The sequence below is a fragment of the Sus scrofa genome, chromosome 7, assembly GCF_054392235.1.
Source record: "Sus scrofa isolate SSC_HxYL_T2T_F1_AM1 chromosome 7, Sscrofa_HxYL_maternal_Yorkshire_Landrace_v2.0, whole genome shotgun sequence".
NCBI classification, from domain to species: domain Eukaryota; kingdom Metazoa; phylum Chordata; class Mammalia; order Artiodactyla; family Suidae; genus Sus; species Sus scrofa.
This window is the reverse complement of record NC_139389.1, coordinates 60,514,475-60,539,871: the sequence shown is the minus strand read 5'-3', so window position 1 is coordinate 60,539,871 and position 25,397 is coordinate 60,514,475. Positions and strand designations below refer to the sequence as shown.

The window sequence follows — 25,397 nt, the reverse complement described above, 5'->3', positions numbered from 1 at the left end:
CCGCCCCTGCGTTTGCGCGCCGGAAGCGGAAGTGAGGGGTGGTCGGACTCTGGCCGTAGTAGCTCTGTTGCCTTGGAGAGCTGAAGTGGTGAGTAGTCTGTGTAAAGAGCTACCCGGCTGGCGGTGGATTTCTTTGCATGTGTGGCGGGCGGAGCTCGGTCGGAGATGCACAGACACAGCCCTGGGCGGCGGAGTCTCCTTTCGGGGCCACGGGGAGGAGAGAGCCAGGCGGGCCCAGCACAGTGGCCCGCGAGGCATCCTCGGGCTCTGCCGTTCCAGGGCTGGACTCTTTCGCAAGACGGGAAGCTACACGGCCTCCGAGTTCCCGCGCGCCTGGCGTTTTAAGAAGCTTCGGAAAGGAGCACATCAATCAAAGCTTTTCATAGACAAGCACTGATGTGCTGTGAGAGAGGATGAAAAACGCAGTGGTTTTCGCAGTATCTTCGTCTCTTAGTTCTCTGGGTTCATCCCCCAAGGCAGCAAAACTCCATTCTGGTTAGTCATTTCCAAGGTTAGTGGCCCGCAGAGAAAGTTCTGTGTGGTTTTATTATAGAGTCGAGAAACTAGTAGTGTTCGAGTATACATCTGAAAGGCTGTACTCCTCCCCCGCCAAAGGAACAGTACATGTCTTGTGAAATTATTATTCATGGTCAAACTAGCTCATTGATTTTGAAGGCCCTGAGGACAAGTCTTGTAGCATCTTCTAGCTCTTCGCTGTCATTTTAGCTCCAGTTCCCTTTTCCAAATTAGCATTGGGAATCTTTGGAGCACTTTTAATCTAGCCACTTCCTTATTTAAGACCCTTATGGTTCCCGTTCCCAGGACACACATCTTTGAGAGTTTTCTTCAAGGAAGTAAAGGGTTTTTTTGTTTTTTATTTTCTTCTTATAGATCTAATCAACCTAAATATTAAATAGAACAGCTGCCTCAAATTCCTAGGGTAAGTAAAACTTGGAGCAATTAAAATTCTATTTAAATTTCATTCTCACGGGTAATGTTAATGATACACATTTGTTTATTTGTGGAAGGGGAGGTCCTGGGAGAAGGTATGCGTTGACTTACGATTCTCACTGCCTCTCTGGTTAGGTATGGGTCATCTTGCTGGTGATTTCCGTGATTCCTATAGAAATCTGGATATTATTTTACTTTGCTGAATTTATTTTAAATCTTAACTTGGATTGAGAATTTGACATGTTTGCCAACCCTAGACACATCAAAAGCCTGGTGTGTAATAAGATATACTCTAAGAGGGCAGAGGCCTCAAACATCTAGGTATTGTCTCTTGCATCCAAATAATAATCTTTGGTTTTGTTGGGACAAGTGTAGTATTATAAATATTTGCATATGTTTTGAGGGATTTGGAGGAAAGACAGACTAATGAAAAAGTTGTTTTCCAATATCATGTCTCTTTACCAAAGACTTTTTATTATAAACTGAAGTGTACAGGGAGAAAAATAATTGTAGGATGTCAGATAAGAGAGAGATTTGGCTTTAAAGTTTTAGCATGATGTCGCATATGGCCCAAATCATAAAACAGGTTTAGGAGTCTTGAGGCAAAGAGCAGAAAAATGGAGTTTAGGTTTGGAAAGGTAGGGCATGGGAATACAAGAAAGGACTGGGAATTTGGAGCTACATACACAGTACTTCTGGGCTTGTTTCTAGGTCTTGGGTGAAAATGAAAAGAAGTGAACTCTTTCTCCCCAGTTCCTCAAGGATTAGGCCTTCTGCAGCCTAAACCAAATCTCTTCTCAGAGGTAGAGGGCTCTCTGAAAATGTGGGTAAGAAATTCAACTTCATGAGTGAATCCATAATTGGGCCGAAAAACCTAGCTGATACAGATTTTATTTTTTATAGCCATTAAACAATATATACATATATACTATATATACACATTTATGTACACACACACACACACACACTATATAATGTATATATATTTGGCTGCACCCTTGGTATATGGAAGTTGCTGGACCAGGGATTGAACCCACGCCACTGCAGTGACCCAGCTGCTGCAGTGACAATGCCAGATCCTTAACCCAGTGCACCACAAAAAAAACCCAGATGATATTTATAGTAGTTATTTTTCATTTGTCACCGAATATAGAACAAGAATATATTGGATACCATTATACAATAGTTACCCTAGACTTCAGTAGCTGTGTGTTTAAAGCCCTTTTTATTTGCCCTTTCTGATTTCATGTCTTTACTGTATTTTCATTCTTTTTCTTTATTGGATCTTTTTTTCTTTTCCTATAAGCAACTTTGGGTGTTTTTAGCCTGGTGAAAAAAAGAGATAATCTTCCAGTAACTCCTTAGCTACTGCACTTTGTGTTTTCACTCTTGTTTGCAAACTTGAAAGTTTAGTCTAATCAGTGTAGATTTCTACTTCCTTACCTTCCAGTTACTTTTTAATTAGTTGTAGTCCTGCTTTAATCTCTGCTACTCTAATCACCTCCTAAAGGCTAAATCCAATTAATTTTCTCTTCTTGGTTCTTCCTGTTCAACACTGATGACCTTTCACTCTTTATTCGCTTGCCTTCTATTATCATAGAATCTTTTTTGGTTCTCTCATCTGTGTATGCTGTCGTCGTGTCTCTTCTTTATCTTCTTTAACTTCTTTAATTCTGGATGTTCTCCAAAATTCTGTTTCTTGGTAACTCTTATTCTATAGCCTTCCTGAGGAGTCTCATCCATTCTCACAGTATTGTCCACCAGCAATATTCCTGTCTCCCATATTCATCTTCCACCCTGGTCTCAGTCCCGGATAGTTACCTGTGAGCTGACGCTCCATGTGGATGTTCGCACGGTGGCTAACTTGAACTCAGTGTGGATCCTCACCCACCCTTCTTCCTGGAGTTCCTGTGACATTAACATGTCCAGTTGTTCAGAAGCCTGGGAGTTATTCTTTACTCCCCTGTCTCCTCATAACATCTACTCAGCAACTGATTCCTCTTGGGATTCTTTTAAAATTATTCTCACAGTCAGTGCCTCAGATTAAACCCTCAGTATGTCACCTGCATTGTTGCAGTAATTTACCTTTAGTCTAATCTCACTAATCTGTTCTCTACTTTGTTAGAAAAGTGGTCTTTCTAAATAGTAAATTTGTTCTTGAGATTTCCCTGCTTAAACCACCTATGACTCCCCCTGCCTAACAGAAAAAGTGCAGAGTTGTTTGCATTGAACACAAAGTTTTTCACAATTTGATCCCTGCCCACTTTTACAGCTTTGTTTCTTGAAATTTGCTCTACCTCCTTTCCTATTTATATCATATCTGTCTCTTCTGCTAGACTCAGAGCTCTTTGTGGGGAGGGTTCATCTTTGTATCCCAGGCTTCTAGTTAGCCTAATGCCTATTTTATAATAATCAAGAAATACTGAATTGAATCTAATGTATCTTAGGTTTAAAAGTACGCAAATAGGAGTTCCTGTTGTTGCTCAGTGGGTTATGAACCCGACTGGTGTCCATGAGGATGCAGGTTCCATCCCTAGCCTCACTCAGTGGGTTAAGGATCCAGCATTGCCAGCGTAGGTTGCAAATGTACCTGGGATCTGGAATTGCTGTGGTTGTGGCGTAGGCTGGCAACTGTAGCTCTGACTTGATCCCTAGCCTGGAAACTTCCATATGCCACATGTGCGGCCCTAAAAAAAAAAAAAAAATCACAAGTATTTTAAAGCTATGTACTTATAGCCCATGGATAAAGAAAAAAGAATCATGAAAATTAGAAAATATTTTTTGGAGTTCCTGCTGTGGTGCAGTGGGTTGAGAATCTGACTGCAGTGGCTCGGGTCAGTGCAGAGGCATGAATTCAATACCCAGCCCAGTGCAGTGGGTTGAAGGATCCAGCATTGCTGCAGCTGCAGTATAGGTTGCACCTGGAGGTCAGATTCAGTCCTTGGCCTGGGAACTTCTGCCACAGGTGTGGCCATAAGAAAATAAATAAATAAATAAATACAGCCATAAGAAAATAAATAAGTAGATATAGACAGACAAATAATAAAAGTACAAAAGGACTTTTATGAATACCCTGCCTCAAATTATTTACTTCTTTTTTTTTCACTATCTGGTATGATAAGTGTTACTTTAAAAAAATTCTAATAGAAACATTAAAAATTACAGAATTTCAGAATGACTGACAATTCTGAAGCTGTTCCAAATTTTGAAGAGATGTTTGCCAGTAGATTCACAGAAGATGACAAAGAGTACCAGGAATACCTGAAACGCCCTCCTGAGTCCCCTCCAATTGTTGAGGAATGGAATAGCAGAGCTGGTGGGAACCAAAGAAATAGAGGCAATCGGTATGTATTCCTTCAGAAGAACAAATGCAGGTGGCTGACCTGGGAGAGGATAACTTGAATCTGCTAGTCCCTAAAGCTGCTGAGGGCAGGGATCAATGTTTGTTCAGTATAATATACCAAGTACCTAGCAACCAAGGCACAGAGTAATTGCCTGATAAATATTTTAATACTTTGTCAGCACCATATTTTTTTCCCCTTACTGTGCAATTGTGTGTGTGTTTTAATGGGTTTTTTAAAAAAATGGTTTTTTTCCTGTGGACTAATATTTTCTTTGCAAATATACTTTAAAAACCTAGAGTCTTCCACAAAACTTTTGTGTTAAATTCCATAAAGAAGGTTTTGTTTTGGGGCTTACCTTAGAGAGTAAATTATACAATGGAAATTACTTCTATTTATTTCTACAGTGGAAATTCAAAATATATAAAAGCATTATTACCATACTGCTGTCAAACAAGTGAAGAAAGTTTGAATTGAAATCTTGTTGTTTTGGGTTTGGTGTTTGAGTCTCTACCTATACTCTGCAAAGTGTATCCAGTATAATACTGGATCTGAAGCTTAGGAAAGGTTTGAATAACTGGTGCTACAACATTCTGTAGAGAAAAATGTTTTTTTTTACTCTTGTATACTGAGTATAACATTGAGACATGAAATGCACCAGGATAGATTTGTCATGTGCTTCTTTTTTTTTTTTTTTAAGGGAAGAATAAAAATCTTTTTGTTTTGTTGTTGTAGGTTGCAAGATAACAGACAGTTTAGAGGTAGGGATAGCAGACGGGGGTGGCCAAGTGACAGTCGATCCAATCAGTGGCCTGGACGATCCTGGGGTAACAGTTACCCGCAGCACAGACAAGAACCTTACTACCCCCATCAATATGGAAACTATGGTCACAACCAGCGGCCTCCCTATGGCTACTACTGATAGAAATGTCAGCAGCTTTTAGGAAAACCATTTACTCTGTTAACATGACAAAAGTTGATGTTGTATCTTCTGTTGGTCATAGTTTTACATTGATTTTAGAGAATGGATTATTAATTTTGGGGAACTTGAGGCTTTTTTTTTTTTTTTTTTTTTTTAAATTAGATCTGACTAGAGAGATGTGATGGTTGCTGGAAATAAATACTCTCCCAAAAAGGTTGTGGATTATATTGCTTGACTTCTACCTCAGATTCTTTGTTTCATGACTTAATAGTGCTTTGAACTTGGTTTATTTTTCCCTTGCTTGACCTTCAAGAGTTCTTTGTTTTACACAGAAATAAAAATTTTGAATAGAAAATGCTTGCTTTTATTTTGTAAGATAAGGAAGTATCCATATACTCAGATGTGCTTATTCCTGAAATTTTACAGAGGTAGTACAATAAGCTTTATACAGTATGGTAGTAGTTGAAAGATAAAACAATTGTATATTTCTTTTGGCTTTTGTTGTTATGTCACTGTGGTACTTTGTAATTTATAGGTATAAGTCATCTTCACAGTCATTTTGGTCTCTTTTTAGAGAGAGATCAAGAGCAAAGGTGTAAAATAAGGACTCATTCTCAGTTTCAGTGTCTTGATCTAGTGATTGGGTAGGATTAAGTCACATGATAATTTTATACAAACTAAGGCTTTTTGCCAACTTAACAGGTTAAAATTCACACATTATACAAAAGTTCAACTCTCCTGTCCTTTTCAATCATATGTAAATAGTGCTGCATTTTGACTTATGGTATTTAATGTGGGTTGATTTTACAATGTCATATTCACCTCCAAATGTGCACCTTTGCTGCTTCCTCTTCTATAAATCCAGTGTTGCTATAACTTCCTTTCAGAGTGATCATTATATTTCACATCATTTTAATGGCCATTATAATGGCTTTGTTCAAATAAAATATGTGTAAGTAAGCAATTTCTCTCAAATTTTGATAGTTGGCCCATTCATTAATATGGTGAGGTGAGCTTTTTGATTTTTTACTACTCTGTCCTCCATATGTGTTAAAAAGGTTTATTTGGTTTAAGAGTAATACTGAGAGTACAAGTGTCATCATAGACCAAAGGAATTAAAAGGTACTTCCTAAGTCTGCCTTCTGCTGCCTTCTCTCAGCACTCCACTCTAGGCCCTCCAGGTACTTTGTGCTCTGGATCCAACTCTCCCCTCCACTTTCCCCTTCCTGAAGAGCCATCCTTTCAGGTAACTTTTTTATTGGAAAGGATTTCATAAACCACGTATTCATGCTCACATGTAATAGAATTTTAACATGACGATAAGGGTTTTCCCTGTATCCCTCTAATTACATCAGTAAACAACAAGCCAGTGCTGGCACATTGATAGGTCTTGATACTATAGATATTTAGCTCAGAGTTAAGAATAGGCTTGAATAGGGAGTTCCCATTGTGGTGCAGTGGAAATGAATCTGACTAATGACCATGAGGTTGCCGGTTTGATTCCTCGCCTCGTTCAGTGGGTTAAGGATCCGGTGTTGCTGGTGTGGTGTAAATCACACACGCAGCTTGGATCCTCTGTTGCTGTGGCTGTGGAGCAAGCCAGCAGCTGTAGCTCCGATTAGACCCCTAGCCTGGGAACCTCCATGTGCCACGAGTGCAGCCCTAAAAAGCCAAAAAAAAAAAAAAAAAAAAAAAAAAAACCCAGAACAAACCTTGAATATACCCCAGGATCTTCTGTGAAAGCAGATGTGTTGTTAAAAATACCTGTCAACTGATAAAGCACAGCCACTGACCATTTGGGACAGTAACTGACCACAACTTTGGAGCAGGACCTTGGAGGCCCTCTGCTTTGCCAGAAATTGTCACTAGAGAGAGCTATGGGTCCAAGGGACAGGGCTAGAGTGAGGGATGCCTCTCAGAAAGCCCAGAAGAATACAACTACAGATGTGATAAATTCATTTGAGTAATTAAAAAAAAATGAAAAAAAAAAAAAAAAGAAAGCCCAGAAGAAAAGTATTTTCCAGTAGTATTTAAATCTTTTCACACTGATACAGTAGGGTACATATGGCCTGAGTATCAACTCTGCTTAAAACTATGGTAAGAGTCCTCCTTTGTAACATGAGTTATTTCTGCATTCTGCATGAGTAATCTGCATGTTGGTAGTTTTTCTTTTTTTTTTTTTAAACAACAGTCACTATCAGACTGCCCCTTGTGTGCCTAAAACAGAAATAAAAGGCATGGTTTCTGTTTCACGTGGGGGAGACAGAAAAGAACATCAAAACAATTTAAGGATAGGAATTGCTGCTGTGACACAAGGAGATGGAATTAATCTCATATAGGCAGTTTGTTGTAATAGCATAATTAAGCATGAGGAATCCTGGCTCCAGGTCTGTCCTTACAAGGTATGTGACCTTGAGAAAACCACTTAAACTTTGTGCTCACTGCAAAAAATATATATGGGGAAAACACCTACCTTTGCCACTCTGACAGGGTTATCATAAAAATAGATGACCAAGCATACAGAAGCTTGAGAATAGGAACTGAAGCTTGACCATTAAATCCCCAGTGGTACATAATTGGTGCTACATAAACATTTGCTTAGGAGCTTCCATCCTGGTGCAGTAGAAACGAATTTGACTAGGAACCATCAGGTTGCAGGTTGGATCCCTGGCCTTGCTCAGCGGGTTAAGGATCTGGTGTTGCTGTGGCTGTGGCATAGGCTGGCAGCTGTAGCTCTGATTAGACCCCTAGCCAGGGAACCTCCATATGCAGCCCTAAAAAGACAAAAGGCAAAAAACAAAAACAAAAACCCACCAACAAAAAAACCACTTTGCTTAATCAATGGGAGGGAAGTATTTGATCAATTGTTAAACAGTATTGGTTTAAAGGATGTAGAGTAACGGATAGAAGGTGAGATAGGCAGATGGGGAATTAAAGATTTGTGATTGTTTCCTTATATGAATTATATGAATTATAATTCAAAGAACAAGCCATTATATCCTTCAGAAAATAACAAACACTTGATATATGAAAGAAAGAAAGTTTATATAAAAGTTGGGCCAAAATTATTGGCATTTGCTCTTTGGAAATTGGTACTGACTTTAGAATGTTGAATGCTGATTATGGAACACATCAAATTAATATCCTTTTGAGACCAGCTTCCTAGAGATTTAAGATAGATTATTACTATTTTTTTTTTAGGTGCTAGAAGGATTTGTGGTTATCCAAACTGTAATAACCATGGATCACTGCTCTAAGAGTAGTTTTTAGGTTCTTGAAACCATATAGGAAAAAGATACATGTTAAGATTTCTAGCACGGTTTTGGTTTCCAAAGGTGTATTCCTTATACTGCTTAGCACAAGGATGCCCTTTGTAATTTAGTCTCCTAAAGGAAAATCTAGAACTTATGATAGAATGGACAGTAATGAAATGTGACCTTTAAGTTTAGAAGACCAAAAAGAAAGGAAATGTTTTGCACTGAAGATTACTGATATCACTGATTTTGAACTCTGAAGCACTATACTTTGTTTCCAAATACAGGTTTTTAACACCTTAAAATTCTTCCTAGACTTTCTTTTCTCTGTGACTCATTCAATCCAAACACAGATTTGGCTGTGTATATTAATCTACAGTCTGGGCCTTTGACTTCTTTTAATTAGCACCATTGTTAATAGTAAAAAGGAATTTTTGTTCTTGTTAGGAAATGTAGGGATTAAATATTCCCAGCTTAAGGTGGCTTGTTGGATAATTTTAATTAGCTGGAAGTGTTACTTGTGAAAGCACTTAATTGGTAATGTTAGACAAATTGAGGTATTATATATAAACTATACACTGAAAAGCTTGTTTGGGCTTTAACTAACGTTTTAACCAAAGAAGCATATTTGAGATATAGATGATAGATAGACAGATAGAAAGGGAAACTTTGAAATACTAAATAGGCTTTGGTTAATTCTGTGTGCAAAATCTAATTATATAGATCACTCAATGTCTTCTCTATAAACTTAGGTATGCCTTTAAAATGGCCTAGTTTGTAAGAAATAAAAATTAAAAAATGGTCTAGTTTGTAATTTAGAATGAATTAAGACCAACAGGAATAAATATTCTTGACATTGGTAGATATTAATGATGTTAATTTTTAGATTAAAACTTAAGAATTTAGTTACATTTAGATGTGACATCCCATAATATCTAAACAAAGACTTTTTCCTGGGTCCTGCTATACCAAATTATTTTGGGGCCAAATCAACTGCTCCATCCAAGTAGTAGACTATACCGCTGGACTCTAAAGTGGCCTTGAGAGCAAATATTCCCTCCTTTCTAGAAGTCTGACCTCTGCTGGGACCAGCCTTTGGGGAAAACAGGGGTGGGAGGAGAGATCCCAGGACCTGTGGAGGTTCTGGGAGGATGGCCCTGGGCTGTGCTGGCTGCACAGGCCGGTCAGTAGGGCTGCTCCGTTAGCATATGCCAGGGTTGAAGAGGAAGTAACCTCAGCTGCGCTAACACTGCTGAGGCCTTTATTTGCCAAAGACACATTCTTACCTGAGTATTTAGTCATCAGTGCTGGGAAACTGGGAATGAGGCTTTAATAATGCCCCTCAGATTTGAAATTTTACAGGGTGGTATGGGAGGAGCAAGTTAACAAAGAGGAGGAGTCATCTTCATCAGGACTGCTAAGAGGTGATTTGACTGCTCCCTTGAAGGATTAAGTGAACATATTTGCATAAGTACCCATCACTGGGCTGGGCACATACTAGGTGTCCAGTCAGTGTCAGGTTTGTGCCTCCAGAGTCGAGTGGGATGCCTCTGGGCTGACTTGGGTACAAAAAGTGCAGCTCACAAATTTTCCACCAGTGTCTCCCTGTGCTGATGGGCTAATTCAGTTGTTTTCATTCCTGTCCCTATGGGGCACTGAGAGCCCCACATATTAATTATCAGTTAGATTTTCTCCCGGTTTCAGTGACTTCTCCTGAGACATCCTCAGGGGACGATGTGATGATCTCATGGTTTTTTTCCACCACCAGTGCCTTTAATTCCCAAAGGATCTTCAGCCTCTTTGTCCCTATCAGGTAAATAAAGCTGCTGTAATTGCTGAAGGCCTGAGCTGTTTTGCTCACGCATGTGTTTCTCTCATTTCAAAGTTTCCTTCACTATATATGTTTTGTGTGTACACGAATACTGTAGAAAGTGAAGCAATACTAATATGTATATTCTGTACCCAGCCAGATGTGGCCTGTTGTGTATGCTTCTGCTCTTTTACTGTGCTCACACAAGTACATATAAATTTGATATATGTATATGTTTTTCCTTTTTTTACTAAAGTGAGGTTTTATATATATATAACATGTGTATATTCTTTGTTCACACAACAGATTATAATAGACATCACTCCAGGGCAGTAGCTAAAGATCAAAAACTAACGTCTTAATTTTAATAACATAATATTGTATAGTATGGATATACCACTATTATAATTTTGCTTCTATAGTTGGTCACTTAGGTTGTTTCCTGTTTTGCCCCTAACAATGCTGTGTTGCTTTTGTCCATATATCCCTTGATGTTTTTATGTGTTCTGTGGGGTAGTCCTAAAAGTAGAATTGTTGGGTTAAAAAAACTGTCTTATTTAATTTTATTCAAGGCTGCCACATTCTCTAAAGCACTGGAGCAGTTTACGTTCCTATCAGCAGCATGAATATGTGTGTCTGTGTCTCTTCTCATCCTCCCTATGACGTCAACTTGTTGTCTAGATGGCCACAGGCTTTTTTATTTTTTAAAGAGGAGAACTGTACTAGGTTGTATTTCATTGCTGAACATTATGTTTCACATAGTACACTGCACCTTTCATTCTGTAAATTTATCTTTTATTTTTCCAGTATTTTCTTGATTATACCTTTAAGTCTTTGTTCTGTTCCATTCCTTTGGTTCTCTTCTCCAGTTATGTGTTGGCTTTCCTTTGACTTCCGCATCTGTCATTTTCCTTTCTCTGCTCATCTTTCTCTGTCCTGCTCTCTAAACTCCAGGCAGTATTTTCAGCCTCTTTTCTGTTGTGTTGTTTCCAATAGGGCCTTTATTTCTGATGCTTCTATTCTATTACATTTGATTAGGCACATTTCAGGTGCTCAGTACCCACGTGTGGCCAGCAGCTACTATATATTTCTTTTTTCATATATATATATATATATATTTTTTTTTTTTTTGTCTTTTATTTTTTTGTTGTTGTTGTTGTTGCTATTTCTTGGGCCGCTCCCGCGGCATATGGAGGTTCCCAGGCTAGGGGTTGAATCGGAGCTGTAGCTGCCAGCCTACGCCAGAGCCACAGCAACGCGGGATCCGAGCCGCGTCTGCAACCTACACCACAGCTCACGGCAACGCCGGATCGTTAACCCACTGAGCAAGGGCAGGGACCGAACCCGCAACCTCATGGTTCCTAGTCGGATTCGTTAACCACTGCGCCACGACGGGAACTCCCCTACTATATATTTCTATTGGCAGCACAGTGCTAGAAGAGGACTGAGATTGGAGTTCTGTTGACCTGACTCGCTCCCTTCTCCACTGTGCTCCATTTCCCAGGTGTCTCTAGGGAAACCTAAGGCTCTGAAACAATTTGATAGTAAAACCACACCTTAGATGAATTTCATGTAGGAATCACCACAGACTCTAACTTGTGCTGCAGAGTTTGGGGATTCGCCCCTGCCCACACTCTAATACCAGGGGGACTAGATGGACCCTGTGGCACAGTGCTGAAGAAAGCCTATGTAGGCAGAGGTGGGTGGTCTTCTGGAGCCTAGACAAAGGGAGCTCCTCTGTTGTAGGAGAGGGGCTGGTAAGATATAATGGGCTTGTCCCTGCGGCAGAAATGGGAGCTCGAGATGGTCATAGCTGCCTGCCCTTAGCCCCTAATTTCCCTGGCTCTCCAAGCTTCAAATAATGACTGGCTCTTGACAAGACTTCCCAAAGGGACAGAAGGTGCTCACTAGAGGATGCCACTACACAGTCTATTTGGCAGGTATATTCTTCACTCAAATTAATAAATTGGCATCCTTTTAGAAGTTAGTTCCTTGTCAATTGTCCAGCCCAATGGCATTTTCAAAAACACTGACTAAATGGGATTTCTGAAAGCTGAAAAATTAAAGATAGGCACTCAGGACCACATGGACTCCATCAACGTACTGCCTTGGGACTCCGAGTCCTCAGCCAGCTCTGGTTAATGCCACATTCTGGGCTGCACTAAATTCAAGGTATGAGGGGGCGAAGTCTAAGGAGTGCCTCTGAGAAGACAAGACCAGACAAGAAGGCCCAGAGGGTGTGACGTCAGGCACTGTGGAAAGGATTTCCTAACACTGCTCACTTCAAAAGGAATTAAGAGTCATTTTTATTCCCTAAACTATGTGTTGCTTTCTCTTACTGCATTATAGTGCCACCTCTTGGATATAAATTGAAAATCTAGCTTTAAAAAATTTTACTCTCTCGGAGTTCCTGTTGGGGCACAGTAGAAACGAACCCAAACAATATCCATGAGGTTGCAGGTTTGATCTCTGGCCTTGCTCAGTGGGTTAAGGATCCAGCATTGCAGATGTGGCTTTGATCCTGAGTTGCTGTGGCTGTGGTGTAGGCCAGCAGCTGCAGCTCTGATTGGACCCCTAGCCTGGGAACTTCCATATGCCGCAGGCGTGGCCCTAAAAAGCCAAATAAATAAATAAATATTTTAGTCCTCAGTCATGTGCATTAAAAAAAATCTGAAGGGGCCACAACAATCAGACAAACAAATAAAAGGTATACAAATTAGAAGAGGTAAAACTGTCACTCCATGCAGATGACATGATACTATATATAGAAAACCCTAAGAACTCCACACAAAAACTATTCCGACCTGATCAATGAATCCAGCAAAGTAGCAGGATACAAGATTAACATTCAGAAATCAGTTGCATTTCCTTATACTAACAATGAAATATTAGAAAAGGAACATAAAAATATAATGCCTTTTTAAATCTCACCCCCCAAAATTAAATACCTAGGAATAAAACTGACAAAGGAGATGAAATACTTTTATGTTGAGAACTATAAAACATTAATCAAGGAAATTAAAGAGGATTCAAAGAAATGGAAAGATAGTTCATGCTCCTGGATTGTAAGAATTAATATTGTTAAAATGGCCATACTATCCAAAGCAATCTACTTATTCAGTGCAATCCCTATCAAATTACCCATGGCATTTTTCACAGAACTCGAACAATCCAAAAATCTGTATGGAACCATAAAAGACCCAGCATTGCCAAAGCAATCCTGAGGAATGAAAACCAATCAGGAGACAACTCTTCCAGACTTCAGACAATATTACAAGGCTACAGTAATCAATACAGTGTGGTAATGGTATAAAAACAGACATACAGACCAACGGAACAGAATGGAGAACCCAGAAATAAACCCAGACACCTATGGTCAATCTTTGAAAAGGATGCAAGAATGAAAAATGGGAAAAAGATGGTCTGTCTCTTCAGCAAGTGGTGCTGGGAAAACTGGCAGCTGCATGGAAATCAATGAAACTAGAACACACCCTCACACTGTGCAGCACAAAAATAAACTCACAATGGCTTAAAGACTTAAACATAAGGAGTTCCCATCATGGTGCAGTGGAAAGAAATCTGACTAGGAACCATGAGGTTGCAGGTTCAATCCCTGGCCTCGCTCAGTGGGTTCAGGATCCGGTGTTGCTGTGAGCTGTGGTGTAGGTTGCAGACGCAGCTTGGATCTGGTGTTGCTGTGGCTCTGGTGTAGGCTGGTGGCTGCAGCTCTGATTACCCCTAGCCAGGGACCTTCCATATGCTGTGTGTGTGGCCCTAAAAGGACAAAAGCCAAAAAAAAAAAAAAAAAAAAAAAAAAAAAGGAGTTAAACATAAGATACCATAAAACTCCTAGAAGAGAACACAGGCAAAACATTCCTTTTTTTTTTTTTTTTTTTTTTTTTTTTGGTCTTTTTGCCATTTCTTGGGCTGCTCCCGCAGCACATGGAGGTTCCCAGGCTAGGGGTTGAATCAGAGCTGTAGCTGCCAGCCTACGCCAGAGCCACAGCAACACAGGATCTGAGCTGCATCTGCGACCTACACCACAGCTCACGGCAACACCAGATCCTTAACCCACTGAGCAAGGGCAGGGATCGAACCCACAACCTCATGGTTCCTAGTCGGATTCGTTAACCACTGTGCCATGACGGAAACTCCCATTCTCTTGATATCAACTGTAAAAATGTTTTCTTAGGTCAGTCTCCCAAAGCAATAGAAATAAAAACAAAAATAACCAATGGGACCTAAACAAACTTACAAGCTTTTGCACAGCAAAGGAAACCATTAGGAAAAAAAAAAGACAACCTATGGGGAGAAAATAGTTGCAAATGACGCAACCGACAAGGGCTTAATCTCCAAAATATACAAACAACTCATACAAAACAAACTATTACATTTGGCATGGATGAGCAACTCAACAGCAAAAAATCAACAAAATGGGGAGTTCCTGTCGTGGCTCAGCAGAAATCTGACTAGCAACCAGGTTCGATGACACAGGTTCGATCTCAGGCCTTGTTCAGTGGATTAAGGATCCAGCGTTGCCTTGAGCTGTGGTGTAGGTCGCAGACACACTGGGATCTGGCATTGCTGTGGCTGCAGTGTAGGCCGGAGGCTACAGCTCCGATTTGACCCCTAGCCTGGGAACCACCATATGCCACAGGTGGTTCGGCCCTAAAAAGACAAAAAACAACCCAAATGAAAAATGAGCAGAAGACCCTAGACATTTCGCCAAATTAGAAATACAGATGGCCAAGAGGCACATGAAAAGATGCTCAACATCACTGATTATTAGAGAAATGCAAATGAAAACTACAATGAGGTATCACCTCACACTTGTCAGAATGACCATCATTAATAAGTCTACGAAGAACAAATGCCAGAGAAGGGGTGGAGAAACAGGAATCCTCCTACACTGTAAATTGGTACAACTACTATGGAAAACAGTGTGGAGGTACCTCACAAAACTAAACATAGAAATACCATATGATCAAACAATCCCACTCTGGGGCATATATCCAGACAGAACTTTCATTCAAAAAGACACAGACACTGTATTCATTGCAGCACTATTCACAACAGCCAAGACAAGGAAACAAACTAAATGTCCATCAATAGATGGATGGATTCATAAGATGATATCACTTAGCTGGCATCTTATATACAGCACTAATGAACATATCTTCATAAAAGAAACAAACTCATGGACTGGAGAACAGACTTGTGGTTGCCAAAGGGGAGGGAGTGGCATGGCCTGGGAGTTTGCTGTTAATATATGCAAACTATTGCATTTGGAATGGATAAGCAATGAGAGATCCTGCTGTATGCCACAGGGAACTATATCTGATCACTTGTGATGGAACATGATGGAGGATAATGTGAGAAAAACTATGTATGACTGGGTCACTTTGCTGTGCAGCAGAAATTGACAGAACATTGTGAATCAACTGTAATAATTTTTTTTTAAATCTGAAGGGGGAGGGGTGTGTTGGGTTCTAAAATTTATATTCTGCATTACAGTTAAGGAACTACTTAAGTAAATCCCTAGAATCTCTAAGAGGAAGAATGCTGGTAGCCGACAGTCCAGAAAAGAACTACTTCCTAAAGTTTGTGAGTTTTTAGCTCTTTGGAATTTTAAATACTGCAAAGGTGCCACCTACATGTTCTGGTTGTCTCTCCCTCTCCTGACTGGCAAACAAATGAGGGAATGGACCTACAGGAATCAGAAGTTCAAGTTCTGTTTCTGCCTCCAGTTCTGTCAATGTATAGTGTAGGCAAAGCACCTAGCAGTGTGTGTCAAGTAGTAGGCACCCAAGTTATTAATAAATTATTGACAAATCATTCATGAATCATCTCTGCAGGTGTTATTACCATAAATCAAGGTGCGGACGATAGATGGCAGATGCAGTGCTAGAACGTCACCGTGACACCATTCACCAAAGTTGGCTAAGTATTTTTCAGAACTCATTTCATGGGCTGCCTAAAAGGCTGGACCCTCAGGACGAGAAAGGCAGTGAAATCAGGTTACTTTACAGACTGTTTCAAGTATTCACTTAAAATGAATGAGGGTGGGCAGGGCTAGAGAGACAAATGTTACAGAGGTTGGGGATTTTGTGTCCTTGTCCTAGGTCACTGGGCCTGCCTTAATATTCTTGCAGGAAGAACATGTCCCAGCTGAAGAAAGTTGCATTAACTAAACTTTCACATCAGGTCAGGGTACAAAGGCCTCAGGTGGGGAACAGCTGTGTGGGTCAAGAGAGCACGAGACTGGTAAAGGCAACCACGTTTGCTGAGAAGGGAAAAAATGTCCTCAAACACAGCCCTACATCTGGCAACAATTCTTGATAACAAATGGGTATTCTTTTTTAAGAGATACTGTGTGTTTCTCAAAAAAAAAAAAAGTGCCTAGGCAAAAAAGTTCCTATGTTAAAATATGCCATTTAAAATGATATAAATAGGAGTTCCTGTTATGGCTCAGGGGAAATGAATCCGACTAGGAACCATGAGGTTGTGGGTTTGATCCCTGGCCTCGCTCAGAGGGTTAAGCATCTGGTGTTGTTGCTGTGAGCTGTGGTATAGATCCAAGCTGCGGCTCGGATCTGGGGTCGCTGTGGCTCTGTCGAGTAAGCTGGAGGCTTATAGCTCCAATTCGACCCTTAGCCTGGGATGCCCCATATGCTGCGGGTGTGGCCCTGGAAAGCAAAAAAAAAAAAAAAAAAAAAAAAAAAAAAAAGTGAGATAAATAGGTTATTGTGATGAATATTTGTTGATAATTATCCAGTGTCCATTCCTAACTTTACCCAATTTTTAATTCAAGAACCGTCACTGAGTAGGCTGAGCCCATTTCCAGCTCCAGGATGGGCCTTGATTAGTCTGAAACAGTTAGAGTAACTCTCCCCTCTAGTCTCAGTTTAGGTAACTTGTGTTATAATACGGCATTTCCTGACAATAGGGGCTGATTTAGAAACTTCGTGTGGCCTGATCTGGGCTGAGATACAAGGAGAAGCTGATTGAGAGCTTTTGGAAAAGGCCTTTTTTCCTTCTGGAGGAGGTGAAAGGTGAACAGACAAGAAGCCCGAACTGCTGCCTTTTGGCCTCCATGAGGGAAACAGGCCTGAGGAGGAAGCTGGCACTACTAAATAAATCAGGTTAAGGGAAGAAAGTGGATCCTTTATGACATTACGGAGCTGCTGAGTCAAAATGACCCCTATGTAAATCCTGCCTCTGGACTTTCCAGGTATGTGAGCTAACAAATCCCTTTACTGTTTGAGCCAGATTGAGTTAGATTTCTGTTACTTATCAAGGAAAGCATGCTAACAAACAGTGATCCATGTAAAATCCACAAGTAAATGCCTGTAGAGCACACACCGGAACAGTGCTGAAAGAGTAGAAAAGGCCGTGTGAAACAGGCACATATGCAGGCAGTATGGCATCATGGCCTAGAAGAGACAGCTGAGCGTAACCCACACTCTGCCCTTAACATTTACCCTGATTCTGGATGAACCACCTGCCTTTGCTTGTCCTTGGCTCCTGTCAACAGAGGAAGAGTTGGACTAGACAAGTAATTCCTAGTGCTCTTTATTATCCATAATTTTTATTATTGGTCCTTTTTGTGGATTTTGTATTTAATAATATTTTTACTCTAGACAAAGCACCCAACTGCAAATCAGCTCTTCTATTAGCAGAGGTAATCAAATTATTGTCATTTACCTTAACAAATTGCCATAATTTGTACTGAACATTTAAAAACAAAATATTAGCTTTCGAAGCTGCAGTATAGATAAGACTTCTGATAGCCTTGTACAAATACTGAAGATAGCTTCCAGATCTTCTCTCTTCTTTTAAGGATCTTTGGAGATTCATAAGAACCACCAGATATGATGATGACTCCATTTACCGTCAAAGGAGGAAGAAAATTCAGTGGCTTCCCAAAAATGAAAATTAACATTAAAGTCTTTTTTTGTTTTTTGCTCCTCAGGGCCACACCTGTGGCATATGGAAGTTCCCAGGTTGAATAGGAGTTTCGGCTATTGGCCTACACCTCAGCCACAGCCAACAGCCTCACCAGATTGAGCTGCGTCTGTGACCTACACCACAGCTCATGGCAACACCAGATCCTTAACTCACTGTGTAAATCCAGGGGTCAAACTCGCACCCTATCCTCATGGATACTAGCTGGGGACATAACCCACTGAACCAAAACAGGAACTCCCAAGTTATGTCTTGATTATTCTCATCTACTTTTTAACAACATGCTCAGTAAAGTTTTAAAAAGACACAAAAACATTTTTGCACTGAGATAGGCATTTTAAAATATAAAGCAACACTACAAAGCAGGTTGTCTCCTTGGTACTTGTAAAGTGGGTTAGAAGGCAATTCCCAGAATTCCAGAAGTGTTGTGGAAATATTTCATTATCAGGATAAACTGCATCCAACTAGGAGTCAAGGGATCTAGGTTCCAGCTGCCATCTTGCACCATGTGACCCGGAAACCTCTCAACTTCTGGATCTCAGAAGCCCCATCACAGTTGAAAAGGGCTGAGTCAGGTCACCTTGAATACCCTTCCCAGCTCTGTTACTTTGTAATACCATGAAATCAGATTAACATGTTCCAAGCCGTTTGGATTCAGGAATTTTAGAACCTAAATTCAACGTATGGTACCTTTAAAGCTTCATTCTTCTTTTTTGAGTCCTGTTCTTATTAAATATATGTATGTATTTTTCAACTTATTAAATATATGCTCTGTATATTTAAATATACTTTCCTTTTAACAGCCTCTTCAACATTAGCAATGAAAAAGTTTCTCAAGGATGTATTTTTCACTTCTTGCTTTTATTTTTTTTCAACTTGCTTTTTCAATTTCTCCAAGATCTCTTCCGGAGTTGTGGAGGCCAAAAGCTTCACCACTTTTTCACGAGATTTACCACCCTGGACCAAAAGGAAAAAAAAACGGTGTCAGGATAACACACTAAACTTTCCAATGCTATTGAAGACAGCAGACTTCAGCTGTATCCCCACAGCCGTGTCCTTGTGGGACTGTCACAGGTGGGCTGGAGCTTTCCTGACAGCTTAGCGCCTGCCTTCTCCTTAGCCGTTTCTGTTCTAGACAAGACTGTCTCTTAGATGCCATCTCACTACAGTTTTTCACTACTCTCCAGAGTTTTTACTTTCCTTTGTCAATTTCTGTAATAATAAAACTAGACATTACATTTTCAAAATGAATATGAACTAAATAGAATTCACAAATTTTAGCGATTAAATGAATATGAGTTAAAAAAAAAAAACTGGTTTTTCAACTATTTGGAAAAGAAAAAAAAAAAAACCTATGATTTTAAAATAATGACCGATGTTGAGTGAGAGAGAGACCTACCTTATCCAAAACCACATCGCTCTTCCTGAGTTCAAAGACCTTGGAAAGATACCGACAGAGCTCAGCGTTCGCCTCTCCTTCGGATGGAGGCGCTGCAATAGCTACACTTACAGCCTCAGTGGTCAGATCTGGAATGAAAACAGTGTAGAATTGACCCTCATGGAGTTCTTTTTCTTCATGAAGTGAGGATCTTTTGTAAAAGTGTTTGCATCTGCTGACATATAGGAGGTTTGAATTTAATAACTCTTGAATGAAGAATGATTAAACTAATCACAGTTAAGGGAGCATAAACATGTCTCTGCCATTACAGAAAAGAAATCCAGAGAAGAAAATCGGTATTTATTCCACCCTGCTGACCAAGATGAGTCTAACCTCGATTTAGGAACTGAAACCGCACTTGGTCTGATAGGAGGAGCCCAGGCAGGGAGTCAGAGTTGGGCTTTAGCTCCAGCTGTGTCACTGAGGAAATGAGTGAAGGAGGCAGCTCCCAGGATTGTACAGGGTTGTTCAGGGTTTCCTCACCAGGGAAATGTGGGCACTGGACTATATGCATTTATGTGAAATGCCTCTGTTAATATTTTTAAATGTATTTATTTGTTAATCTTTAGGTAGCACTTATGCTAATTTTAAGGACATACAAACATGTTTTCAGGGCCTTACAAATACTAATGTGTTTAATCCTATGCTTTTATGATGATATTAATACCTTTATTATCTCCATTTTACTAATGAGGAAACTGCAACCAAGAAGTAATGTGTTCAAGGTTACATGGCTAGAAAGTGATTCAAAATAAATGTGAATGCATGCTTTGAAATCCAGGAACAATGAACTCTGCTTTTTGAAGAGTGGTCCTGACTCCCTCATTAATACAGCCTTTATAAAAGAGCAGCCAACCCACAGTCCTCCGCTGTGACTACTGAGAAAGAGAAGCATATACTCAGGGCAGTCTGCACATGAGCTTGAGCTGCTCTTGCATCTGGGGTTACTTGTGTATTTCCACACACATACATCTTGCCTGTGTAAACATGGCCACAGAATCCAGAGGAGTGAGACAGTAAAACAGCCCTCCTTCTATCCTGTCACTTATTCTAACATGCACAGTTTTTCACATTTTAATATCTTTGAAATCTACATGTATCTTATAATAGGTGGAAAAGAAAGTGTTTAGTTGATGTGGACTTTGTCTTTCCTCCTGGGACATAAAATTATGTGTATCTTGTAGTTGAAGGCCAGGTAGATCTGATGAAACGTGGTATTCCAACAGCAGACAGTGCCCACTGCAACTACTTAGAAAATGCTGGCCAAGGAGGGTATGACCAACGAATAGCCAAGCTAACATGACCATTAGCACAAACCAGGCCCGGCACCCAATTCTGAGGTCTTGTTTGCAAGATATTAAAAACATTGGAATACAGAGCTTTGGCTCTAGTGGTGAAAGAGACCTTTAGGATTAATTTAGATCAATGGTTTTCAAGCTTTTTCCCCACTCAAAATCCTCGCCACCCAATTTCTTCTGAAACCCCAACATTTAAAACAAATATAAACACAGTTACTCAGGAGTCCTGCCTACTGACCACCCCCTTGCTCACTGCAGAGATTCCTGAGGCAACTTTTGGATTTCAGGGAATCTTAAAAGATAACAGTCCCACCACCTCATCTGAGAGATGAAGAAGCTGGGCCCAGAAATATTTTGTACTGTTTTGATTTAAAACAAGTTCACAGAGGTGTTGATGGTAAGGTTCCCAGATTTCAGGTTTCCTCTCCCTCCTTGGACCAATGGTCATTGAAAATCAATCGAAACATCTTTCTTGGGAGTTCCTGTTGTGGCTCAGTGGAAACAACCAGACTACTATCCAGGAGATTGTGCTGGCCCTGCTCAGTGGGTTAAAGATCCAGTGTTGCCACAAGCTGTGGTGTAGGTTGCAGACATGGCTTGGATCTGGTTTTGCTGTGGCTGTGGTGTAGGCATCAGCCACAGCTCCAATCTGACCCCTAGCCTGGGAACTTCCATGTCACAGGTGCAGCCCAAAAAGCAAAAAACAGGAGTTCCTGTCGTGGCTCAATGGTTAATGAATCCGAATAGGAACCATGAGGTTGCAGGTTCGATCCCTGGCCTTGCTTAGTGGGTCGGGGATCCGGCATTGCCCTGAGTTGTGGTGTAGATGGCAGACTTAGCTCAGATCCCACGTGGCTGTGGCTGTGGTGTAGGTCAGTGGCTACAGCTCCAATTAGACCCCTAGCCTGGGAATCTCCATATGCCGCTGGAGCAGCCCTAGAAAATGCAAAAAAAGACAAAAAAAAAAAAAAAAAAGGCAAAAAACAAAGTCTTTCTTTCTCTGGCCAATGTCCCCACTTCTGGCATAGGACAAACTAAGAATAATATAGGCTACATATATTTCTATATGTGTTCTTTCTGAAACACTTTTATTAAAAAATTGAGGTATAACTGGAATTCCCTGATGGCCTAGCAATAAAGGATTTAGTGTCATCACTGCTGTGGCATGGGTTTGATCCTGACTCAGGAATTTCCACATGCTGCAGGTGGGGCCAAAAAAAATTGGGGTATAATTGATATATAACATTAGGTTCAGATGCATGACATAATTATTTGATATCTGTATACATTTCTAATTGATCATAGTAAGTTTGTTTAATAAAATACCATATTAAAAAGGAAAATATACAACAGTTTTTCATCTAATTTGATATTCTATTCTTTATCTACCTATTTACCTACCTATCTATCTATTGTGGTGCTCATGGCATATGAAGTTCCCAGGCTAGGGGTCGAATCAGAGCAGCAGCTGTCCATCTACGCCACAACAAAGCGAGATCCAAGCCATGTCTGTGACCTACATCACAGCACCACAGCACGGGATCCTTAACCCACTGAGCAAGCCCAGGGATGGAATCCACATCCTTATGGGTACTAGTCAGGTTCTTAAACCACTGAGCTACAGTGGGAACTCCCTAACTTGGTATGCTGTAAATATGGTATATTCACTTTTAAACACCAGATTTACACGTTTACATTAAAATCTAAGAATGAAGAAGCCTCTAACTGCAGATGCAAAAAATACACTTCACCATATAGGATAAACTTTCAGCAAACCAAGACAAAGGGAGGATTGGGGGCCAGGGCAACTGATTCATACAAGACTCCCACCCCAGTGTCCAGATATACCTGTCACAGCATTTTGCTTGGAACCAGGTTTGGCATGGATGGCTATGGTGACACAACCTTTAGGATCAACTGTCACAGGACCTAAGGGAGGAAGCGGTCTCTCTTGTTCCTTGCTCTGGCTTTTACCCTAAAACGACAACAACAACCACACTACAACCTTACTTTCCCACACATTTGATAATTCCACAATTCCTTTTCATCCTTAACCAGGACAAACTAGGCAAATCTGTTCTGTCCAGGTATTTCCGGGTCCCTAGAATGATCTTCCAACATCCTTCATGGCTCAAATCAATTCTGCCATGAAGCCTTGCCATCAACCCCACAAAGTGCTTTTTTTCCTGCCCTGGAAAACCTGACTTAGAGCTGGTTCCTACCGTCTGCTTTGTATTTCCTATTCCTCAGGAGTAGATACCATTTATTACTAATCTTTGTATTTCAAGCAGGATAAGTTAATACATGTTTGTGAGCAACTATGGCTGGAAGCGGTGTGTTTGCGGGGGATGGAGGGGGGAAGAAGTGGTATTTAAAGGACTACTATGTGCCAGAAGCTGTACTATGAACTTTCCATTCAACAAACACAAACTAAGCACCAGGGCAGCACGCAGGCAAAGGATAGATAAAGATAAAAAAGGACACATGGTCCTTGCCCTCAAGGAGCTTGGACTGCAGAGAGAAAGAATAAATCTACTTAACACACGTGCTAAGAGTGCCGACGAGATACGCACAGGCCATCACTACGCAAAGAAGGGCAGGCAGTCGGGCCTTTGGGACACCAGGGAAGCTCCCAGCAGGAGGCAGTCTTAGAGTTATTGGAGTCAGCCCCTCAGAGACGGCGGAAGGGAAGCGGGAGTAGTGTATACTGGACTGAGAGGTGCGAGAACCAGTCCAGGGGAATAGACAGAATGCAAGCTCCCAGGGAAGCAGAGGCCGCCCGGAGCAGCCGAAACACGAAGCGCTGGCCTGAGAGAGAGGGAGAGGCCGGACAGATCAGCAGACGCAACTCAGGGAGGGCCTCGCGCACCGCCGGCCCGGGCGCTGACCTCCCCCGCTGGACCGGGGCGCGGCCGAGTGAGGCGGGGGGCAGGAGCCCCGGACCGCAGAGACAACAAGCAGCTGGCGGCGCTCCCACCCACCCACGGATCCCTCTTCACTCCCGCGCTCCCCAACCAGCATTCCAGCCGCCCCACCCTCCCGCTGCCATGGGTCTTGCAACTGGCCTTGTTTGTCGCGCCAGCTTTCTTGGGCATCTCGGCGCCCAAGGGTAGGCTGGCGGCAGCTCGAGTACCAGCTCCTGCTGGGAACTGCCTCAGCCCACAGCGGAGGCTCAGCATCCCCGGCAAGGAGGGGGCGGCGAGGGCAGCCCGGTGCCGGAAGAGCCCTCTGCGCCTGCGTGCGCTGCGGGTGGGTATATCTCCGCTGGTCTGCGCCTCTGCTCTGGCGCGAGGGCGACACCTTCCGGCCGGCGGGGGTAGGAGTCTTCGTTACCCCAGGACCTGCACGGGGGCCCTCTCCACGTAGAAAAGGGCTCAGGAGATGGAGAGATGGGGAGCTGGCCTCTGATCGAGTTGGTGACCACTCCCACCCCCTCCCCCACAGAGGATAGGGAGGTTGTGTTACCTCATGGGAAGAAAAGATTGGACTGAGCGGCAGAGTGCACAGGGCCATGCATTCTCGCTGCTGCAGCCAACCAGCAGGTGCAGACAGAGCCCCACCCTGCTTCCTATGGCCCACAAGTGGATATAGAACCTCGTGCTGCCTTAGCCTTTTGGTATCCATGGAGCACCTACCTTGTGCTAGGCGCTGAGGATGCCACAATGCAAAAAGAGAGGAAATCTATTCTGATGTGTAATGTGGCAAGAGAGGCAACTGAAGTCGGCAGAGGCATGATCAGTTATTGAACTGTTTGAAGCGAAGGATAGGTGGAGTCAAATTTGTTGTGTTTAGAAAGATCACTGGCTGCAGTGTGGTCAATAGAGGAATAGAAGCAGGGAGATCCGCTATTTAAGTGGAAGATAGTGGCCTCAATCAGAGTAGTAGCAGTGGGAATGGAGAATTGGGAGCTGATCATTTTGAGGATATTTAGGAGCTGGAATGATTGGTGTTTGGGGAATGACGAGGTGGGAATGAAGATGAAGATTCATGGAAGATGCCCAGGTTTGGGGCCTGAGAAGCAGGTTTGGGAATTGGTCAGTTTGGAACATAATGAGTTTGAGATATATGTGGGACACTAAGTAGAAATATTAAGGGTGACTGAATGTCTAACTGAAGCTTGAGAGATCTGGGCTGGTGATGGATTTTGGAACCCTCTGAAATGGACGGTAATTGAAGTCATGGAAGTGAATGAGAGAAAGACTCAGAGAGTGTGCAGAGCCTGAGGGCCCAGGACAGAACCCTAAGGGAAAGTAAAGAAGAGAAGGCACCAAATGACACTGGCCAGACATAGGAGTACATGGTAAACTAGAAAGGGTACTTCAGGGCTAAGTGGTCAACAGTGAGAAGTGCCACAGAGAGAACATGTAAAATAGACATCAGAGGTGTTGGTGACCTCAACAGCAGCAGTTTCAGCAAAG

At 41.6% G+C, this 25,397-nt stretch overlaps 2 protein-coding genes across 7 annotated transcripts; one reads left to right on the top strand and one right to left on the bottom strand.

Moving 5' to 3' along the window:
* The first annotated feature begins 28 nt into the window (after positions 1 to 28).
* Positions 29 to 5,569, top strand: RAMAC (RNA guanine-7 methyltransferase activating subunit). 6 transcript variants are annotated; one of them, XM_084968563.1, is made up of 6 exons: positions 29 to 88; positions 280 to 495; positions 892 to 940; positions 1,663 to 1,778; positions 4,117 to 4,295; positions 5,028 to 5,569. In XM_084968563.1, exons 4-6 carry the CDS (start codon positions 1,773 to 1,775, stop codon positions 5,212 to 5,214), a joined length of 372 nt encoding a protein of 123 aa, XP_084824689.1. In that variant the 5' UTR covers positions 29 to 88; positions 280 to 495; positions 892 to 940; positions 1,663 to 1,772; the 3' UTR covers positions 5,215 to 5,569. The 6 variants fall into 6 exon arrangements, with proteins under 6 accessions (XP_084824689.1, XP_084824688.1, XP_084824690.1 ...); XM_084968562.1 differs by having other exon boundaries at positions 280 to 511; XM_084968564.1 differs by lacking the exon at positions 280 to 495.
* A 12,265-nt stretch (positions 5,570 to 17,834) lies between these two features.
* On the bottom strand, positions 17,835 to 24,185 carry C7H15orf40 (chromosome 7 C15orf40 homolog). The gene is made up of 4 exons (XM_001929182.6): positions 24,045 to 24,185; positions 22,828 to 22,954; positions 19,643 to 19,770; positions 17,835 to 19,200 (listed from the first exon to the last, which is right to left on the bottom strand). Exons 1-4 carry the CDS (start codon positions 24,156 to 24,158, stop codon positions 19,105 to 19,107), a joined length of 465 nt encoding a protein of 154 aa, XP_001929217.2. The 5' UTR covers positions 24,159 to 24,185; the 3' UTR covers positions 17,835 to 19,104.
* Positions 24,186 to 25,397: the final 1,212 nt, after the last annotated feature.

Excerpts from the sequence above, each read along its gene's own strand:
- C7H15orf40 (XM_001929182.6), bottom strand. The coding sequence starts at position 24,158 with ATGCTGAGCCTCCGCTGTGGGCTGAGGCAGTTCCCAGCAGGAGCTGGT. Across the intron at positions 19,771-22,827 it reads CAAGCAAAATGCTGTGACAG|ATCTGACCACTGAGGCTGTA; the intron begins GTATATCTGGAC and ends TTTTCATTCCAG. Across the intron at positions 19,201-19,642 it reads GCGATGTGGTTTTGGATAAG|GGTGGTAAATCTCGTGAAAA; the intron begins GTAGGTCTCTCT and ends CTTTTGGTCCAG.
- RAMAC (XM_084968564.1), top strand. Across the intron at positions 4,296-5,027 it reads CAAAGAAATAGAGGCAATCG|GTTGCAAGATAACAGACAGT; the intron begins GTATGTATTCCT and ends TTGTTGTTGTAG.